The 18,831-nt window shown below is 49.4% G+C and overlaps 1 protein-coding gene across 8 annotated transcripts in view; it reads left to right on the forward strand.

The window, feature by feature from the left end:
* The window catches only part of MYO9B (myosin IXB), a 138,210-nt gene that overhangs the window by 85,915 nt on the left and 33,464 nt on the right, over positions 1 to 18,831 (forward strand). For 6 of the 8 annotated variants that reach the window (XR_012428537.1, XM_065535165.2, XM_074026312.1 and 3 more), the window contains exons 10-15: positions 197 to 331; positions 6,195 to 6,316; positions 10,714 to 10,855; positions 11,133 to 11,337; positions 13,993 to 14,074; positions 16,212 to 16,301. Coding sequence is in view for 7 of the 8 variants with exons in the window: in XM_065535165.2 (XP_065391237.1) it covers positions 197 to 331; positions 6,195 to 6,316; positions 10,714 to 10,855; positions 11,133 to 11,337; positions 13,993 to 14,074; positions 16,212 to 16,301 (776 nt within the window). In the remaining variant the exon portion in view is untranslated. The remainder of the gene's footprint in view (positions 1 to 196; positions 332 to 6,194; positions 6,317 to 10,713; positions 10,856 to 11,132; positions 11,338 to 13,992; positions 14,075 to 16,211; positions 16,302 to 18,831) is intronic. The other 2 variants (XM_074026316.1, XM_065535164.1) reach the window with 2 other exon arrangements.

Consider the following 18,831-nt stretch of genomic DNA (forward strand, 5'->3'; position numbering starts at 1 on the left):
CAACCTGGGCAACAGAGCAAGACCCTGCCTCAAAAAAAAAAGTATGGATTCCATGCTGGTAATGGCAAAGTGTTCTGCCAAGCAGCGGGGACTCAGGACCTAACAGGTCACAGCCTGTAGAGCCAGCCCCTCTCATGAAGGCTGGCTCCCACGGGGGGCACCTGCGGGCAGTGACCATTTTCTCTGTCTCTCCCAGTGCCTGTCCATCGGGGTCCTGGACATCTTCGGATTTGAAGACTTCGAGAGGAACAGCTTCGAGCAGTTCTGTATCAACTACGCCAATGAGCAGCTACAGTATTACTTCAACCAGCACATCTTCAAGCTGGAGCAGGTGCGGAAAGGGCTTTTTTGTCAATTTTTTGAACTTGGTAAACCAGACATCACGTGAAATTTACCATCTTAACCATTTGTAAATATTCAGTTCAGCGGCGGTAAGTGCATTCACACATTCGCAGTTATGCAAACACCACCACCATATATCTCCAGAACTCTTTCATTTTGCCAAACTGAGACTCTGTCCCCATGAAATACTCATTCCCCATTCCCTCTCCTGCAAGCCCTGAACTCACCATTCCACTTTTTTTTTTTTTTTTTTTTTTGAGACAGGGTCTTGCTCTGTCACCCAGCTAGAGTGGTATAATCATAGCTTACTGCAGCCTCAAACTCCTAGGCTCAAGTGATCCTCCTTCCTCGGCCTCCCGAGTAGCTGAAACCACAGGTGTACACCACCATGCCTGGCTAATTTTTGTATTTTTTGTAGAGACAAGGTTTTGCCATGTTGCCTAGGCTAGTCTCGAACTCCTGAGCACAAGCAATCTGCCCACCTCGGTCTCCCAAAGTACTTGGGATTACAGTTGTGAGCCACCGTGCCTGGCCCATTCTACTTTGTGTCTCTGTCATTTTTTACTAAGTGCCTCATGTAAGCGAAATTAGACATTATTTGTGTTTTTGTGATCAGCTTATTTCACATAGTATAAAGTCCTCATGGGTCATCCACATGGTAGTATGTGTCAGAATTTCCTTCTTTTTCAAGGCTGAGTAATATTCCATTTTCTGGATGTACCACATTTTGTTCATCCATCCTTCAGTAGACACTTGGGTTGCTTCCAGCTTTTGGCTATTGTGCATAATGCTTTTTTGAACATGGGTGTGCAAATATCTCTTCAAGACACTGCTTTCAATTCTTTCGGGTATATACCCAGAAGTGGACTTGCTGGATCCTATGGTAATTCTGTTTTTAACTTTTTTGAAGAACCACCATACTGTTTTCCATAACAGCTGCAGCATTTTATAAGGAAATACCATGTTGTTGCACACCCAGCCCAAAGGGAAAATAGAATGAGCTAGAACTGGAATCTCCCTGGAGGCCCAGATCGTTGGTGAACTTGCTGCAGAATTTTTCTCAGTCAGAAGGAAAATTTAAGAAAACCCACCCAGCCTGGGATGAGGCAAATGTCAGGGATGTTTTGAGCCATAGTTCATTTGGGGGCTTCTCTGTCCAAACAGAAAATCTTTTTGATGAGAGAGAAACTGGGCTGCCTTTTAAGGATTTGCTTAGCTCAAAGACATTGATAACCTATCTGATGTGTCTTTTTTTTTTTTTTTTGAGATGGAGTCTGTCTCTTGTCGCCCAGGCTGGAGTGCAGTGGCACGATCTTGGCTCACTGCAACCTGTGCCTCCCTGGTTCAAGCAATTCTCCTGCCTCAGCCTCCCAAGTAGCTGGGACTACAGGCACGTGCCACCATGCCCGGCTAATTTTTTTGTGTTTTTAGTAGCGATGGGGTTTCACCCTGCTGGCCAGGCTGGTCTCAAACTCCTGATTTCGGGCGATCTGCCCACCTTGGCCTCCCAAAGTGCTGGGATTACAGGAGTGAGGCACCGCGCCCGGCCCTGACGTGTCTTTTCACAGCTAAATAGTCAACCATCCTTATTCATGTCTTCTCCTTCACATTGATGATTCCGATGGGAAAATGAAACTGGCAGGCTTATGTAAATATCCAGCTGATTTTTCTATTAAGCTTTTTGGCAGTGAATCATTAGGAGTGTAGCTGGTCAGAATTAAGTTGTGCAGGAAGGGTGACATACACACTAAATTGTGAAGACTTAGCGTGTGAGGAAAAAGAACATACACTGTCTCAGTAGCTCACTGCAGCCTTGAACACTGAGGTTTAGATGATCCTACCACCACAGCCTCCCGAGTAGCTGAGACTATAGTTGCACGCCACCACACCCAGCTAGTTTTTTGGTCTTATTTTTTGTAGAGACAGGGTCTTGCTATGTTGCCCAGGCTGGTCCTGAACTCCTGGCCTCAAGTGATCCTCCCACACTGGCCTCTCCGTCATTTTTTATGTCAATTACACGTTAACGTGATCACATTTTAGATATACGGGGTTAAATTAAGTGTATTACTAAAGTTAATTTTGAGCTATACACAGAGGCACATATCTGTAGCTACTGAGGAGGCTGAGGTGGGAGGATTACTTGAGCCCAGGAGGTCGAGGCCGCAACGAGCTACAGTTGTGCCACTGTACTCCAGCCTGGGTGACAGAACGAGACCCTGTCTCAAAAAAGAAAAAATTAATTTCACCTATTCTTTTACTTTTTACATGTGATTATTAGAAAATTTGAGGCTGGGCATCGTGGCTAATGCTAACAATACCAGTGCTTTGGGAAGCCAAAGTAAGAGGATTGCTTGAGGTCAGGAGTTCAAGGCTGCAGTGACCTATGGTCACACCACTGAACTCCATCCTGGGCAACAGAGCAAGACCCTGTGTCTTCAAAAAAAAAATTGGGACAGAGTTTCTGCCAGAAATTTTTATTTTATTTTATTTTATTTTATTTTTTATATATTTTATTTTTATTTTATTTAATTTTTTGAGATGGAGTCTCGTTCTGTCGCCCAGGCTGGAGTGCAGTGGCGCAAATTCGGCTCACTGCAAGCTCCACCTCTTGGGTTCACGCCATTGTCCTGCCTCAGCCTCCTGAGTAGCTGGGACTACAGGCGCCCGCCACCACGCTCGGCTATTTTTTTTATTTTTAGTAGAGAGAGGGTTTCACTGCGTTAGCCAGGGTGGTCTCAATCTTCTGACCCTGTGATCCGCCCGCCTCGGCCTCCCAAAGTGCTGGGATTACAGGCATGAGCCACTGCGCCCAGCCAAAAAATTTTTTTGTTAACCAGGCATAGTGGCACCTGCCTGTAGTCCTAGCTACTGGGGAGGCTGAGGCAGGTAGACCACTCAAACCCAGGAGTTTGAGGCTACCGTGAGCTATGATTGCACCACTGCTCTCCAGTGTAGGCAACACTGTGAGACCCTGTCTCTTAAAAGAAAAAAAGAAAATGTGAAGATTCCTGTTGGACAACATAGCTCTGGAGCAGGGGCCAGCAAACCACAGCCTATGGGTCAAATCTAGTCCCACAAATTGTCTTTATAAATAAAGGTTTATTGGCATTGGTTTACATTATCATCTGTGGCTGTTTTCACATCACAACTGTTAGTTGCAGCAGACAGTTTCTGGTTCATAAGGTGCTATCTGGCCCATTACAGAGAAAGTTTGCCAACCTCTAGATGGTTTAAAGTGTGATTTTTTTTTTCTTTCTTTTTTTTTTTTTTTTATGAGACAGAGTCTTGCCCTGTCACCCAGGCTGGAGTGCAATGGTGCAATCTCAGTTCAATGCGATCTCCACCTCCCAGGTTCTAGCAATTCTCCTGCCTCAGCCTTTCCAGTAGCTGGAATCACAGGCATGCGCCACCACGCCTGGCTAATTTTTGTATTTTTAGTAGAGACAGGTTTTCACCATGTTGGCCAGGCTGGTCTTGAACTCCTGACCTCAGGTGATCTGCCCGCCTCAGCCTCTCAAAGTGCTGGGATTACAGACGTGAGCCACCACGCCCAGCCCTTAAGTGTGATATTTAAAGCACCAAGCTGTGGTGAGTATTTGAGAATGTGCATTCTTGTTTCCTGTTTACAATCATTCGTTTATCTAGTAAGTTTATATAACTATTAATGTATTCATATTGATGTACTCATATGCATTTTGTTATTGATATATTTATGTATATTTTTTTCACTTTTAAGTTCAGGGGTACATGTGCAGGTTTGTTATGTAGGTGAACTTGTGTCATGGGGGTTTGTTGCACAGATTATTTCATCATGCAGGTGTTAAGCCTAGTACCCATTAGTTGTTTTTTCCTGATCCTCTCCCTCCTCCCACCCTTTACCTCCAATAGGCCCCAGTGTGTGTTATTCACCTCTGTGTGTCCATGTGTTCTCATGATTTGGTTCCCTCTTATAAACGAGAACATGCAATATTTGGTTTTCTGTTCCTGCGTTAGTGTGCTAAGGATAATGGCCTCCAGCTCCATCCATGTTCCTGCAAAGGACATGATCTCTTTCCTTTTTTATGGCTGGATAGTATTCCTTGATGTATATGCACCACATTTTCTCGATCCATTAATGGGCATTTAGGTTACTTCCATTTCTCTGCTATTATGCGTAGTGCTGCAAAGGATACATGCATGCAGATACATTTACATGTAAACATGCCTATTGATACACAAATACGTTCCTACAGCGTGGGGATCCCTTATCCAAACTGCTTGGGACCAGAAGTGTCTCAGGTTTGGGATTTTTTTCAGATTTTTCAATATTTGTATTATACTTACTGGTTGAACATCCCAAATCTGAAAACCCAAAATCTGAAATGCTTAAATGAGCATTGTATTTGAGCATCACATAACATTGGCAGTCCAAAAGTTTTGGATTCTTTTTTTGGGGGGGGGATGGAGTCTTGCTATATTGCCCAGGCTGTTCTCAAATTCCTGGGCTCAAGCCATCCTCCCGCCTCAGCCTCCCAAGTACCTAGGACTATTGGTATGTGCCACTACACCTAGCAATTTTTTTTTGTTTGTTTATTTTTTCTTTTTTTCTTTTTTTTTTGAGACGGAGTCTTGCTCAGTCGCCCAGGCTGGAGTACAGTGATGCGATCTCGGCTCACTGCAAGCTCCGCCTCCCGGGTTCACACCGTTCTCCTGCCTCAGCCTCCCGAGTAGCTGGGACTACAGGCGCCCGCCACTACGCCCGGCTAGTTTTTTTTTTGTATTTTTTTTTTTTTTTTTTTTGAGACAGAGTCTCGCTGTGTCGCCCAGGCTGGAGTGCAGTGGCCGGATCTCAGCTCACTGCAAGCTCCGCCTCCCGGGTTCGGGCCATTCTCCTGTCTCAGCCTCCTGAGTAGCTGGGACTACAGGCACCCGCCACCTCGCCCGGCTAGTTTTTTGTATTTTTTAGTAGAGACGGGGTTTCACCGTGTTAGCCAGGATGGTCTCGATCTCCTGACCTAGTGATCCGCCCGTCTCGGCCTCCCAAAGTGCTGGGATTACAGGCTTGAGCCACCGCGCCCGGCCTTTTTTTTGTATTTTTAGTAGAGACGGGGTTTCACCATGTTAGCCAGGATGGTCTCGATCTCCTGACTTCGTGATCTGCCCATCTCGGCCTCCCAAAGTGTTGGGATTACAGGCGTGAGCCACCGCGCCCGGCCTGTATTTTGTTTTTTTTTTTGCATAGACAGGATCTTGCTATGTTGTCCAGGCTGGTCTTGAGCTCGCGGCCTCAAGCGATCCTCCCACCTCAGCCTCTCAGTTACTTTTTATGTCAATTACATGTTAACATGATCACATTTTGGATATATAGTATTAAATTAAGTGTATTATTAGAGCTTTTTTTTTTTTTTTTTTTTTTTTTTTTTGAGACAGAGTTTTGCTCTTGTTGCCCAGGCTAGAGTAGGACCAATGGCACAATCTTGGCTCACTGCAACCTCCACCTCCCGGGTTCAAGTGATTCTCCTGCCTCAGCCTCCCTAGTAGCTGGGATTACAGGCATGTGCCACTGTGCCTGGCTAATTTTGTGTCTTTAGTAGACATGGGGTTTCACTCTGTTGGTCAAGCTGTTCTCAAACTCCTGACCTCAGGTGATCGACCCGCCTTGGCCTCCCAAAGTGCTGGGATTACAGGCGTGAGCCACCGTGCCCTGCCCTATTAGAGTTAATTGTAAGCCACGCATCAATTTAAAAAGCTTCCGATTTTGAAGCATTTCAGATTTTCGGATTAGGGATACTCGACCTGTACGCAATACATGTTATGTAGATATTACATATCTGGGAGATAAGAAACGTACTGACCCCACATCACCCCTGCAGGAGGAGTATCAGGGCGAGGGGATCACGTGGCACAACATCGGCTACACAGACAATGTCGGCTGCATCCATCTCATCAGCAAGAAGCCCACGGGCCTCTTCTACCTGCTGGACGAGGAGAGCAAGTGAGTGTCCACACCCCATCCCTCCCGGCACATCTACACATGGGCACTGGGTCGGGTTCTGCAGCCCCCAGAGCCTTACCCCAAATCCAGACTTTCCCAAAAACTCCTTTTTATTTTTGAGACAGGATCTCACTCTGTCACCCAGGCTGGAGTGTAGTGGTGCAATCATAACTCACTGCAGCCTCGACCTCCTGGGCTCAAGTGATCCCCCGACGTGAGCCTCTCCAGTAGTTGCGACTACAGGGTCACACCACCATGCCCGGCTAATTTTTCTATTTCTTTGTAGCAACAGGGTTTCGTCACGTTGTCCAGGCTGGTCTCAAACTCTTGAGCTCAAGGGATCCTCCCGCCTCGGCATCCCAGAGTACTGGGATTACAGGCGTGTGCCACCACACCAGGCCTTGTCCAGAGAACTTGTGTCTGTTCAATTTCACTTGACCACAAAACCCAAGCTTGTGTGTGCAAAATGCACAAACACCTCACTGTGAAAACATCAACACATGTGATTAATTTGTACACTTGAGGCACATCCACCAGGAGTTTTCAGCAAAGGATTATGGGCCTGTGTCTAGAAAATAGAGATGGGGACCGGGCATGGTGGGGCATACCTGTGGCCCTAGCTACTCAGGAGGCTGAGGCAGGAGGATCCCTTGAGCCTAGGAGGTCGAGGCTGCAGTGAGCTGTGATCGTGTCACTGCACTCCAGCCTGAGCAATGGAGCAAGAGACAGGATTGGTAAGTTCTTGCAAAGGGCAGTACAGTGTGTGGAACTGGGACCCAGATGCTGCCGGGCTCTGAACTCACTTCTGAGCCTTCCACACTCATCCCCGCAGTCCACAGGGTACCGTGAAGGCAGACAGGGAGGTCAATAAGGCGCCTCATGCTGGGTCACCCAGTTGTAGTCACTGAAGTCACGTGACATGTACTGAACTACTTTCCTGTGGCTCCCCTAAGGAATCACTACAAGCCAGGTGGGCTCTTGAGTCCAGGAGTTTAAGACCAGCCTGGGCAACATAGAAAGAGTCCATCTTGGCCGGGCACAGTGGCTCACGCCTGTAATCCCAGCACTTTGAGAGGCCGAGGCAGGCAGATCACCTGAGGTCAGGAGTTGGGAGACCAGCCTGGCCAACATGGTGAAACCTCGTCTCTACTGAAAATACAAAAATTAGCCAGGCATGGTGGCGGATACCTGTAATCCCAGCTACTCGGGAGGCTGAGACAGGAGAATCACTTGAACCTGGGAGGCGGAGGTTGCAGTGAGCGGATATCGCGCCACTGCACTCCAGCCTGGGTGACAGACCAAGACTCTGTCCCAAAAAAAAAAGATTCCATCTCTACAAAAAAATTTTTAACCAGCCTGTCCAACGTGGCAAAACCCCATCTCTACTAAAACTACAAAAATTAGCCAGGCATAGTGGCGGGTGCCTATAATTCCAGCTACTTGGGAGGCTGAGGCAGGAGAATCGTTTGAACCCAGGAGGTGGAGTTCTTAAAACCACAGGAATCTATTATCTTACGATTCTGGAAGCTGGAAGTCTAAAGTCAAAGTGTCAGCAGAGCTGTGCTGCCTCCAGAGGCTCCAAGGGAGGACCCTTCCTTGCCTCTTCCAGCTTCTGGGGGTTCAGGCTTTCCTTGGCTTTTGGCCACATCACTCCAGTCCCTGTCTCCCTCTTCACATGGACTTCTTCCCTCTGTGTCTCCATCTCTCATCTCTCAGTCCTGTCTCCTCCTTTTTTTTTTTGAGACAGGCTCTTGCTGTGTTGCTCAGGCTGGAGTGCAGTGGCACAGCCTTGGTTCACTGCAGCCTCGACCTCTCAGGCTCCCATCCTCCTGCCTCAGTCTCTCAAGTGCCTGAGACTATAGGCATGCACCACCACACCCAGCTACGTTTTATTTTATTTTATTTTATATTTTTTGAGACAGAGTCTCTGTCACCCAGGCTGGAGGGTAGTGGCACCATCTTGGCTCAAGTTAATTGGCGTCATCTCAGCTCAGTATAACCCCCACCTCCCAGGATCAAGCAATTCTCGTGTCTCAGCCTCCTGAGTCGCTGAGATTACAGGTGCCTTGCCACCATGCCCAGCTAATTTTTGTATTTTTAGTAGAGATGGGGTTTTTTCACCATGTTGGCCAGGCTGGTTAAAAAATTTTTTGGTAGAGATGGAATCTCCCTATGTTGCCTGGCTAGTCTTGAACTCCTGGGCTCAAGCGATCCTCTCACCTTGACCTCCCAAAGTGCTGGCACCACAGGTGTGAGCCACTACACCTGACCCTGTCTCCTCTTTTTAGAAGGACACCATCCATGTGGAACTAGGTCCCACCATGATGACCTCATCTTAACTAATTACACCTGCAAAGACCCTATTTTCCAAATAAGGTCACATTCAAAAGTCGGTGGAGGGGGTTAAGATATGGACATACTGTTTTATCAGCAACTCTATCAGACCCATCCCTTGCCAGTGACATCTCTAAGGGACTGGCCAGAGTCTCAGATGAATCAGGCACATCCCCTGCCTCAAACCTAGTCCCTGTCCAGGACAGGGGGACAGACACATCCCTTTCAGGCTGGGGTCCAGGTAGAGAATGTTCAGATAAGAGAAGAGCATTTGGGCCAGATGCAGTGGCTCCCACCTTTAATTCCAACACTTCAGGAGGCCAAGGTGGAGGATCACTTGAGACCAGGAGTTAAAGACTAGACTGGGCACCATAGTGAGACCCCATCTCTACAGAAAAATAATAAATAAACTAGCTGGGCACAGTGGCATGCACCTATAGTCCCAGCTACTCAGGAGGCTGAGGCAGGAGGATCACTTGAGCCCAGAGAGTCAAGATTACAGTGAGTTGTGATTGCACCAATGCATTCTAGCCTGGGCAACAGAGCAAGACCCCAACTCTAAAAATTAAAAAAAAAAAAAGTAGAGACGGCAGTAGGAGGAGCTACATCATCACAACCAGGAAACTCCCAGGGCCAGATCAGGGGAAGCCCGTGAGGCAGGGCCTAGCCCAGCAGGCTCAGGTCTCTTTATTTAAAATCTTGCTATTTTTGCTCATCATGGAATTTTTTGTTTCTTTTTGCACATTGATTTAGATTTTCTGAAATAGTGTGCTAAAATATTACCTATCTCAATGACTGAGGGTTTTGGGGGACACTCAAGGCAGATGCCTCACACTCCATACTGTGTTTACGGTTCTGGAAATGATACTTTTCGTAGCTACAGACTCTCCCCTCCTTGGCCCCGTTAACACGGAGCCCCCGATGAAAATACAGGCATTCCGCTGCCTGTGTTTTCAAAAGTAGGGCCAGGCTCAGGCAGCGTTTGCCAAACCAACAACATCATTTCCCTCCTGGGAGGTAGAAGCAGTCAGGTACAAGGAGTCCTTTATTCTGCCCCCACAACCTCCCCCTCCCCGGAGCACAACAGAGCCCTGCTTCATCCTCCTCTCCCAGCCTCTCCTTCCAACTGTGGTGCAGGAGAAGGACCCCCTGTCCAACGTATGGCATTCAGGTACAAATGGCTCCAAGACCAGAAGTCACCCGGGCCCAGGATTATTCTTAGGAGCTGCCTACGATGGGTAACAGATCCAGACCTCCCACGGGACAGACTTTGCAGATGCCACCAAGCCTGGTCAGCGACCTCTCTCCAAGCCCCCTAGAAAACAGCCATGTGGGGACAAAGAGAGTGAGCCACCCAGACTCAGGCACTGAGCTACTCAATGTTAATTCTGCAACCTTGGCTGGGCACGGTGGCTCACGCCTGTAATCCTAGTCCTTTGGGAGGCTAAGGCAGGAGGATCGCTTGAGGCCAGGAGTTCAAGACCAGCCTGGGTAACATAGCAAGACCCCTTCTCTTAAAAAAAGAAAAACATTGCACTATAGTCCCAGCTACTCAGGTAGCTGAGGCAGGAAGATCCCTCAAGCCCAGGAAGTTAAGGCCACAGTGAGCTGTGATCGTACCACTACACTCCAGCCTGGGCAACAGAGTGAGACCCTGTCTCCAAAGGAAAAAATATGTTTTTGTTTTAAAAATCCTGAAGCCTTGAGAGCATCACTTCACCCTCAGCCTCCTTGTACCAGGCTGCGGCTGCGCCTGCTGACGCAGAGAGCAGAGTCCCAGCCCTCCGCCAGCGTGTTCAACATGAGGCAGGCAGGCGCACGCAGATAGCAGCGTCCCAGCCCTCCGCTGGCATGTTTGGCATGAGGCAGGCAGGCTCACTGTCATTCCTTCTTTTCTTCGCTCCTTCACCCACCCCTCTGCTCACAGAGCCCTGTGCCAATTCACTGCTCTGCCCACCCTGTGCACCCACCCACCTTGCGCACCAGGGGTCTGCAAGGTAAAATACACAGCAGGTAAATCAGCCGCTGTTCATGCCTGCAAAGGTTCCGTGTTCTGTTCCCAGCTTCCCCCACGCCACGAGCCAGACCCTGCTGGCCAAGTTCAAACAGCAGCATGAGGACAATAAGTACTTCCTGGGCACCCCGGTCATGGAGCCAGCCTTCATCATCCAGCACTTCGCAGGGAAGGTGAAATATCAGATCAAGGTAGGTGTCTGCCCATCACCGTTGGCGGAAGCCTGAGGGAAGCCATAGTCAGCCCAGAATTCCACGTGGGAGGATCCTCCTGTGGCCAAGGTTCTAGGGTGCTCAGAACCCACCGCGAATCCCCAGCTCCAATGCCCAAGACTCCATAGCTCAAGAACTGCCATTTGCGCTTAGGATGGACCCCACCCCACCACCAGCCCTTCCTGCGCCAGCCCCGGGTCTTTGGTAGGCACTGGTGACTATCCCTGAGTGACCGCCCACATCCATCCCCCACCAGGACTTCCGGGAGAAGAACATGGACTACATGCGGCCAGACATCGTGGCCCTGCTGCGGGGCAGTGACAGCTCCTACGTGCGGGAGCTCATTGGCATGGACCCTGTGGCCGTGTTCCGCTGGGCTGTGCTCCGGGCCGCTATCCGGGCCATGGCTGTGCTTCGGGAGGCCGGACGTCTGCGGGCTGAGAGGGCTGAAAAGGCTGCAGGTGGGAGCTGGGGCGTGAGCCCACACAAGCGTCACTGTCGAGAGGGGGGCACATCCTGAGTTCGTCTTAAAAGTTCATTGGCATTTAGTACATGCATTATGTTGTGCAAACGCCACCTGTCTACCTGCAGTGTTCCCATCACCCTGAACAGAAACTCGACCTGCGAGTGTAATTTAACCTCAGGGCATGCTCTCAGCAGCTCCATCCGGCCTCTCCTTTGCTAATGATGCCTCCTGATCCGCTGGCCCTGGGAGTTTGCTGATTGTGATAATGTAACTCTTCCTAGTGCCCTTCCTCTTCTTTCTCTCTCTCTCTCTCTCTCTCTTGCTCTTTTTTTGTTTTTTAAGAGACAGGGTCTCTCTCTCTTGCCTAGGCACTAGTGTAATGACGCAATCTTGGCTCACTGCAACCTCCGCCTCTCCGGTTCAAGTGATTCTCCTGCTTCAGCCTTCCAAGTAGCTGGGACTACAGGCGACCGCACCAGGCTAATTTTTGTGTTTTTAGTAGAGATGGGGTTTCGCCATGTTGGCCAGCCTGGTCTCAAACTCCTGACCTCAAGTGATGCGCCTGCCTCTGACTCATGAAGTGCTGGGATTACAGGTGTGAGCCACCGCGCCCGGCCTCAGCCTCTTCTCTTATCTGGACACTCTCTACCGGGAACCCAGCCTCAAAGGGACATTTCTGTTCCCCTGTCCTAGACAGAGATGGTTTGAAGCAGGAGGTGTGCCTGATCCACTGAAGACTTGGGTCAGCCCTATAGAATTGCTGATAGAAGGACGGCAGAAAGCTATGTCCTCATTTTTCCCAAAGCAACCTGAGGCCTGCATGGTTGAGTGGCTCACCCGGGTCTAAGGGCTCCGACTTTCCGTCCTCAGCTTCAGTTTCAGTTATCAGCTGTGGCTTCTGTCTCCGGAAGGGGCTTGATGAAAAGGAGGAAGGATAAAGCTTTCATGAGAAATAGGAAATAGACAGTGCTCTGTTTTGGGGATCCAAAACTTCACCGTTAACCCGACTTTGCCCACATTTGAGTGATGAGCTGCTTTGTGTGTGTGTGTGTGTGTGTGTGTGTGTGTGGAGACGGAGTCTCACTCTGTTGCCCAGGCTGGAGTGCAGTGGCGCAATCTTGGCTCACTGCAAGCTCCGCCTCCCGGGTTCATGCCGTTCTCCTGCCTCAGCCTCCAGAGTAGCTGGGACTACAGGCGCCTGCCACCACACCCGGCTAATTTTTTTTATTTTTAGTAGAGAAGGGGTTTCACTGTTTTAGCCAGCATGGTCTTGGTCTCCTGACCTCGTGATCTGCCCGCCTCAGCCTCCCAAAGTGCTGGGATTTCAGGCATGAGCCTGGCCGATGAGCTGCTTTTTAAGATTGGTCTACTAGACACAGTGGCTCACGCTTGAAATCCCAGCACTTTGGGAGGCTGATGCAGACGATCGCTTGAAGTCAGGAGTTCAAGACCAGCCTGACCAACATGGTGAAACCCCATCTGTACTAAAAATGCAAATATTAGCCAGGCATAGTAGTGCATGCCTGTGGTCCCAGCTACCACAGGGAGGCTGAGGTAGGAGAATCGCTTGAACCCAGGAGGCGGAGGTTGTAGTGAGCCAAGATCATGCCAGTGCACTCCAGCCTGGATGACAGAGCAAGACTCCGTCTCAAAAAATAAATAAATAGGCTGGACGCGGTGGCTCACGCTGTAATCCCAGCACTTTTGCGAGGTGGGTAGACCACTAGGTCAGACAGTTGAGACCAGCCTGGCCAACATAGTGAAACCCGTCTCTACTAAAAATACAAAAAATTAGCCAGGCGTGATGGCAGGCGCCTGTAATCCCAGCTATTCAGGAGGCTGAGGCAGGAGAATCACTTAAACCTGGGAGGCGGAGGTCACAGTGAGCCGAGACCGTGCCACTGCACTCCAGCTCAGGCGACAGTGCAAGACTCTGTCTCAAAAAGTAAGTGAATAAATAAATAAATGAATAATAAGATGGGTCGAAGTGTCAGGGTACAATGGTACACACTGGTAGTCTTAGCACTTTAGGAGGCCAAGGCAGCTCACTTGAGGCCAGCTGTTTGAGACCAGCCTGGGCCACATAGTGAGACCCCATCTCTCCAGAAAAGTTGAAACTTCGTCATGTGTGTCAGCATGTGCCTCTAGCGCCAGCTACTTGGGAGGCTGAGGCAGGAGGATTGCTTGAGCCCAGGAGTTGGAGGTTACATGAGCTGTGATCGCACCACTGCACTCGGTCTAGGAAATGCAGCAAGACCCTGTCGGTAAACAATTTAAAAAAAAAAAATGTGGGGGGGTGTCGCAGAGGCTCATGCCTATAATCCCAGGATTTTGGGAGGCCAAGGTGGGCAGATCACCTGAGGTCAGGAGTTCAAGACCAGCCTGGCCAACATGGCGAAACCCTGTCTCTACTGGAAATACAAAAATTAGCTGGGCACAGTGGCCTGTAGTCCTAGCTACTCAGGAGGCGGAGACAGGAGAATCACTTGAACTCAGGAGCCAGAAGTTGCAGGGGGCCAAGATCACGCCACTGTGCTCCAGACTGGGTAACAGAGCAAGACTCCATCTCAAATAAATAAATAAAATGGGTGAAAATAATTGCAGCCTCCACAGGAGGCCATCCCAACCAGCGTCCACTCTGTGTCTCCAGCAGGTATGAGCAGCCCTGGTGCCCAAAGTCACCCGGAAGAGCTGCCAAGAGGAGCCAGCACCCCTTCAGAAAAACTTTACCGGTGAGCAAGACCCTAATTTGCCCATACTGAGATCATTAGGTGGCAGCAGCATTGTTCCAAACAACTTAGGGAATGCTACATTCTTTTTTTTTTTTTTTTTTTTTTGAGACAGAGTTTCGCTCTTGTTGCCCAGGCTGGAGTACAATGGCACGATCTTGGCTCACTGCAACCTCCACCTCCCGGGTTCAACTGATTCTCCTGCCTCAGCCTCCCTAGTAGCTGGGATTACAGGCATGTGCCACTGTGCCTGGCTAATTTTGTGTCTTTAGTAGACATGGGGTTTCACTCTGTTGGTCAAGCTGTTCTCAAACTCCTGACCTCAGCTGACCTCTTGTTTGTTTGTTTGTTTGTTTGTGAGACAGAGACTTGCTCTGTTGCCCAGGCTGGAGTGCGGTGGCGCAATCTCTGATGACTGCAAGCTCTGCCTCCCAGATTCACGCCATTCTCCTGCCTCGGCCTCCCTGGTAGCTGTGACTACAGGCGCCTGCCACTACGCCTGGCTAATTTTTTTTTTTTTTTTTTTTGTATTTTTTTTTGGTAAAGACGAGGTTTCACCCTGTTGGCCAGGATGGTCTCGATCTCCTGACCTCGTGATCCACCCACCTCAGCCTCCCAAAGTGCTGTGATTACAGGCGTGAGCTACCGCGCCCGGCCTAATTTTGTATTTTTAGTAGAGATGGGGTTTCTCCATGTTGGTCAGGCTGGTCTTGAACTCCTGACTTCAGGTGATCCACCTGCCTCGGCCTCCCAAAGTGCTGGGATTACAGGCGTGAGCCACCGGGGAATGCTACATTCTAAACCCAGGTCAGGGTTGCTCTGAGTAAGTCACTGAGCTGCCTTTAGAACCAGAAAGACCCTCTAGAACCAAGTAGCATTTGGTGGCTGCTTTTCTAAACACAGAATAGCACGCCTTGGTGCATCATGCGCTTTAGGGAGATGGGAGGAGATTCAGTTTACAAAGGATCCATTTTATGGCCTAGGGTGGGCACTGGGAGGTGAAGCCTAAGTATCGCTAGTGGTGTGGAGAGACGGGCTTGATTGATTGGAGAGTTCTTCCCTCGTCCTGCCTGGGGTGGCCCAAAAGTTGTTCTGCCAAGTTACTTCATTCACAGTCAGAAACACATACACTTTGATTTGCACATGAGATGATGCGGGGTCTTTTGTGGACCCTAGCAATGACCCCAAGGGCCCTGCATGCACCCAAGCATGTGACAGCACCAGGGTAGAAAAGTGAGCAGGCTGGCTGGACATGATGGTGCACGCCTGTAATTCCAGCACTTTGGGAGGCCAAGGCGAGCAGATCACTTGAGGTCAGGCGTTCAAGACCAGCCTAGCCAACATGGTGAAACCTCGTCTCTACTAAAAATACAAAAATTAGCCGGGCACGGTGGCGGGCACCTGTAGTCCCGGCTACACGGGAGGCTGAGGCAGGAGAATTGCTTGAACGCGGGAGATGGAGGTTGCAGTGAGCCAAGATCGCACCACTGCACTTCAGCCTGGGTGACAGAGCAAGACTCTGTCTCAAAAAAAATAAATATATAAAAGTTTTAGGAATCACCTTTTTCACCCAAAATGGGACGCAAGAAAGGAGAATGCATTCCTCTATTATGTTTGGTTTTTTTTGGGGGGGGGTCCCCCAAGTTCCCAAGAGCTAGAAAGCTTCCTTCTATTTTGTTGTATGGGTTGCATTTTTGTTTTATTTTGTTTTGTTTTGTTTTGCTTGAGACCAGGCTGGAGTGCAGTGGTATAATCACAGCTCACTGCAGCCTCGACCTCCTGGACTCAAGCAATCCCCCCGCCTCAGCCTCCCAAGTAGCTGGGACAACAGGCACAGGCCACCACGCCTGGCTAATTTTTCCTTTTATAAAGACGGAGTCTGATTATGTTGCTCAGGCTAGTCTCGAACTCCTGGCCTCAAGGCATCCTCCCACCTCAGCCTCCCAAAGTGATGGGATTATAGGCATGAGCCACCACACCCAGTCCTCGTTTGTTTTTTTCCTTGCCTCCCTTACCTCAAAGACAAAGTAACTTCTGACCTGCGGTAGCAGAAGCAGCATCCATCTCCCCAGGGCCTGGCCACAGGGCTGCGGGTCCCACCCCAGGAGCATGTTAAGTTTATACAGATTCTCCCTTTCAGCTGTTCAATGCTAGATTTCTCATTTGACGGCTCTGAGGAGTTCGATATTAACGCTTTTGAGGACATCATTGCTTTATATGAAAGCAAGAAGTAAGTGCAGAAAGGGCCTTTGATCCCGAGGCCAGCAAGGCACCGAGGGGAGCCATCTTCCCCAGGCGCTCAGTGCTGCGTCCAGGGCACAGACAGAGAGGACTGGCCATTCAGGGAATGCCACGGCCCACAGGGGCCACTCCTGCCAGATTTGCAGATTTAGCCGGGTCGGCAGGGCTAGGGGTGGGCCAAAGTCATGGACATCATTCCAAGCCGTGGCCGCTGCACTGACCACCCTGGGTATGAAGGCCACTCGCATATAGAGGTGACAGGCGACCCCTCTGTTGCCTTTGCTCTGCCTCCCTGGAGGGCTGGGGAAAACAGGTAAGTGGGGCCATGTGGACACTTGGCATGGTGCATGGAGCACAGGGGCTGGGGTTGGGTCCTTCCAGGCCACCTGCCCAGAGCTAAAACATGTGCTTTGAACGACTGCCAGCAGGACGCGGTAGCACGCACCTGTAATCCCAGCACTTTGGGAGGCCAAGGCGGGAGGATCACTTGAGGCCAAGAGTTTGAAACCAGCTTGGACAACATAACAAGACCCCACCTCTACAAGAAAAAATAAATAAAATGTCTGGAGTAAGGAATTCAAAAAAAAAAAAAAAAAACAGGAAAAACGAGATCCTCATTTCTAGAAGTTCTGTCAAAAACATTTGTAATTTAGACATTCCTCACTAACATTTAGTTTGAAAGCATCCAATTTTCATTTCTAAGGCATTCTAATTCACACACGTTATCAGTGCCAAAGTTTGCACCTCTAGCGTGCATGCTCAAGCCTAAGCCCACAGCCATCAAACAAAATGAAGCGAGTAAGGTTGAGTGCTTTGAGGGTTATTACCCCCTTAAACTAGGGTTTCTCTGGCCGGGTGCAGTCGCTCACCCCCTGTAATCCCAGCACTTGGGGGAGGCCTTCGTGGGCAGGTCATTTGAGGTCGGCAGTTCAAGACCACCCTGGCCAACATGGTGAAACCCTGTGTCTACTAAAAATACAAAAATTAGCCAGGCGTGGTGTGCACCTGTAATCCTAGCTACTCGGGAGGCTGAGGCAGGAGAATCACTTGAACCTGGGAGGCAGGGTTTACAGTGAGCCGAGATCGCACCACTGCATTCCAGCCTGGGCAACATAGCAAGACTCTGTTAAAAAAAAAAAAAAAAACTAGGGTTTCTCAGCCTCAGCACTGTGCCAGATCATTCTCTGGGGTGACACCCGTCCTGTGGACTATAGGGTGTTGAGCAGCATCCCTGGCCTCCACCCACCAGATGCCAGGAGAGCACCCCCACCCCCAAGTCATGACAACCACAAATGTCTGCAGACATTGGCAAATGTCCCCTGATGGAGATGGTACCACCCCAGTTGCTGTGCTCAACCTGTGGCTCTTGTATTCAAATTAATTCCTCCAAAGGCCTTAATGAAGCCAACAAGGAGTTTGACATCTGGCCACAAAATCATGGAGAGAGACTAATTTGCTCCTCCCACAGAGACCCTCCTTAGGGTCTTCTTTTCTGAGTTTCCCCAACTGCCTTTTTTTTTTTTTTTTTTTTTTTTTTTGAGACAGAGTCTCACTCTGTTACCCAGGCTGGAGTGCAGTGGCGCGATCTCGGCTCAGTGCAACCTCTGCCTCCCAGGTTCAAGCGATTGTCATGCGTCAGCCTCTGGAGTGACTGGGATTACAGGCATGCGCCATCATGCCCGGCTAATTTCTGTGTTTTTAGTAGAGACAGGGTTTCACCCTGTTGGCCAGGCTGGTCTTGAACTCCCTACCTCAGGTGATCTGCCCCGCTCAGCCTCCGAAAGTGCTGGGATTACAGGTATGAGCCATGCCCAGCCTGTCATGGAATTTTAAAAATAAATAGGCTGGGCAGGGTGATGCATGTCTGTAATCCCAGCTACTCAGGAGGCTGAGACAGGAGAATCGCTTGAACCTGGAAAGTGGAGGTTGCAGTGAGCTGAGATCGCACCACTGCACTCCAGCCTGGGCAAAAGAGTGAGACTCTGTCTCAATAAAATAAAATAAAAATAAATTTAAAACTAAATAAATATCCCCGGCTGGATGCAGTGGCTCACACCTGTTATCCCAGCACTTTGGAAGGCTGAGGTGGGTGGACCACAAGGTTAGGAGTTCAAGACCTCCCTGACCAACATGATGAAACCCCATTTCTACTAAAAATACAAAAATTAGCCGGGCAGGGTGGTGCGCACCTGTAATCCTAGCTATTTAGGAGGCTGAGGCAGGAGAATCACTTGAACCCAGGAGGTAGGGTTGCAGTGAGCTGAGATCACACCATTGCTCTCCAGCCTGGGAGAAAGAGCGAGACTCCGTCTCAACAAGTAAATAAATATACCCAAAGCCTCTTAAATATGAGAACTTCCTCAGTGATCCAGATGAAAAGGATCCAATGAAGTGGAATGATCAGATGGAAATAATTTTTTTTTCTTTTTTTTTTAAAGACAGAGTATTGCTCTGTCTCCCAGGCTGGAGTGCAATGGCGCTATCTCAGCTCACTGCAACCTTTGCCTCCTGGGTTCAAG

The sequence above is a fragment of the Macaca fascicularis genome, chromosome 19 (genome assembly GCF_037993035.2).
Source record: "Macaca fascicularis isolate 582-1 chromosome 19, T2T-MFA8v1.1".
In the NCBI taxonomy this organism is placed as follows: Eukaryota; Metazoa; Chordata; class Mammalia; order Primates; family Cercopithecidae; genus Macaca; species Macaca fascicularis.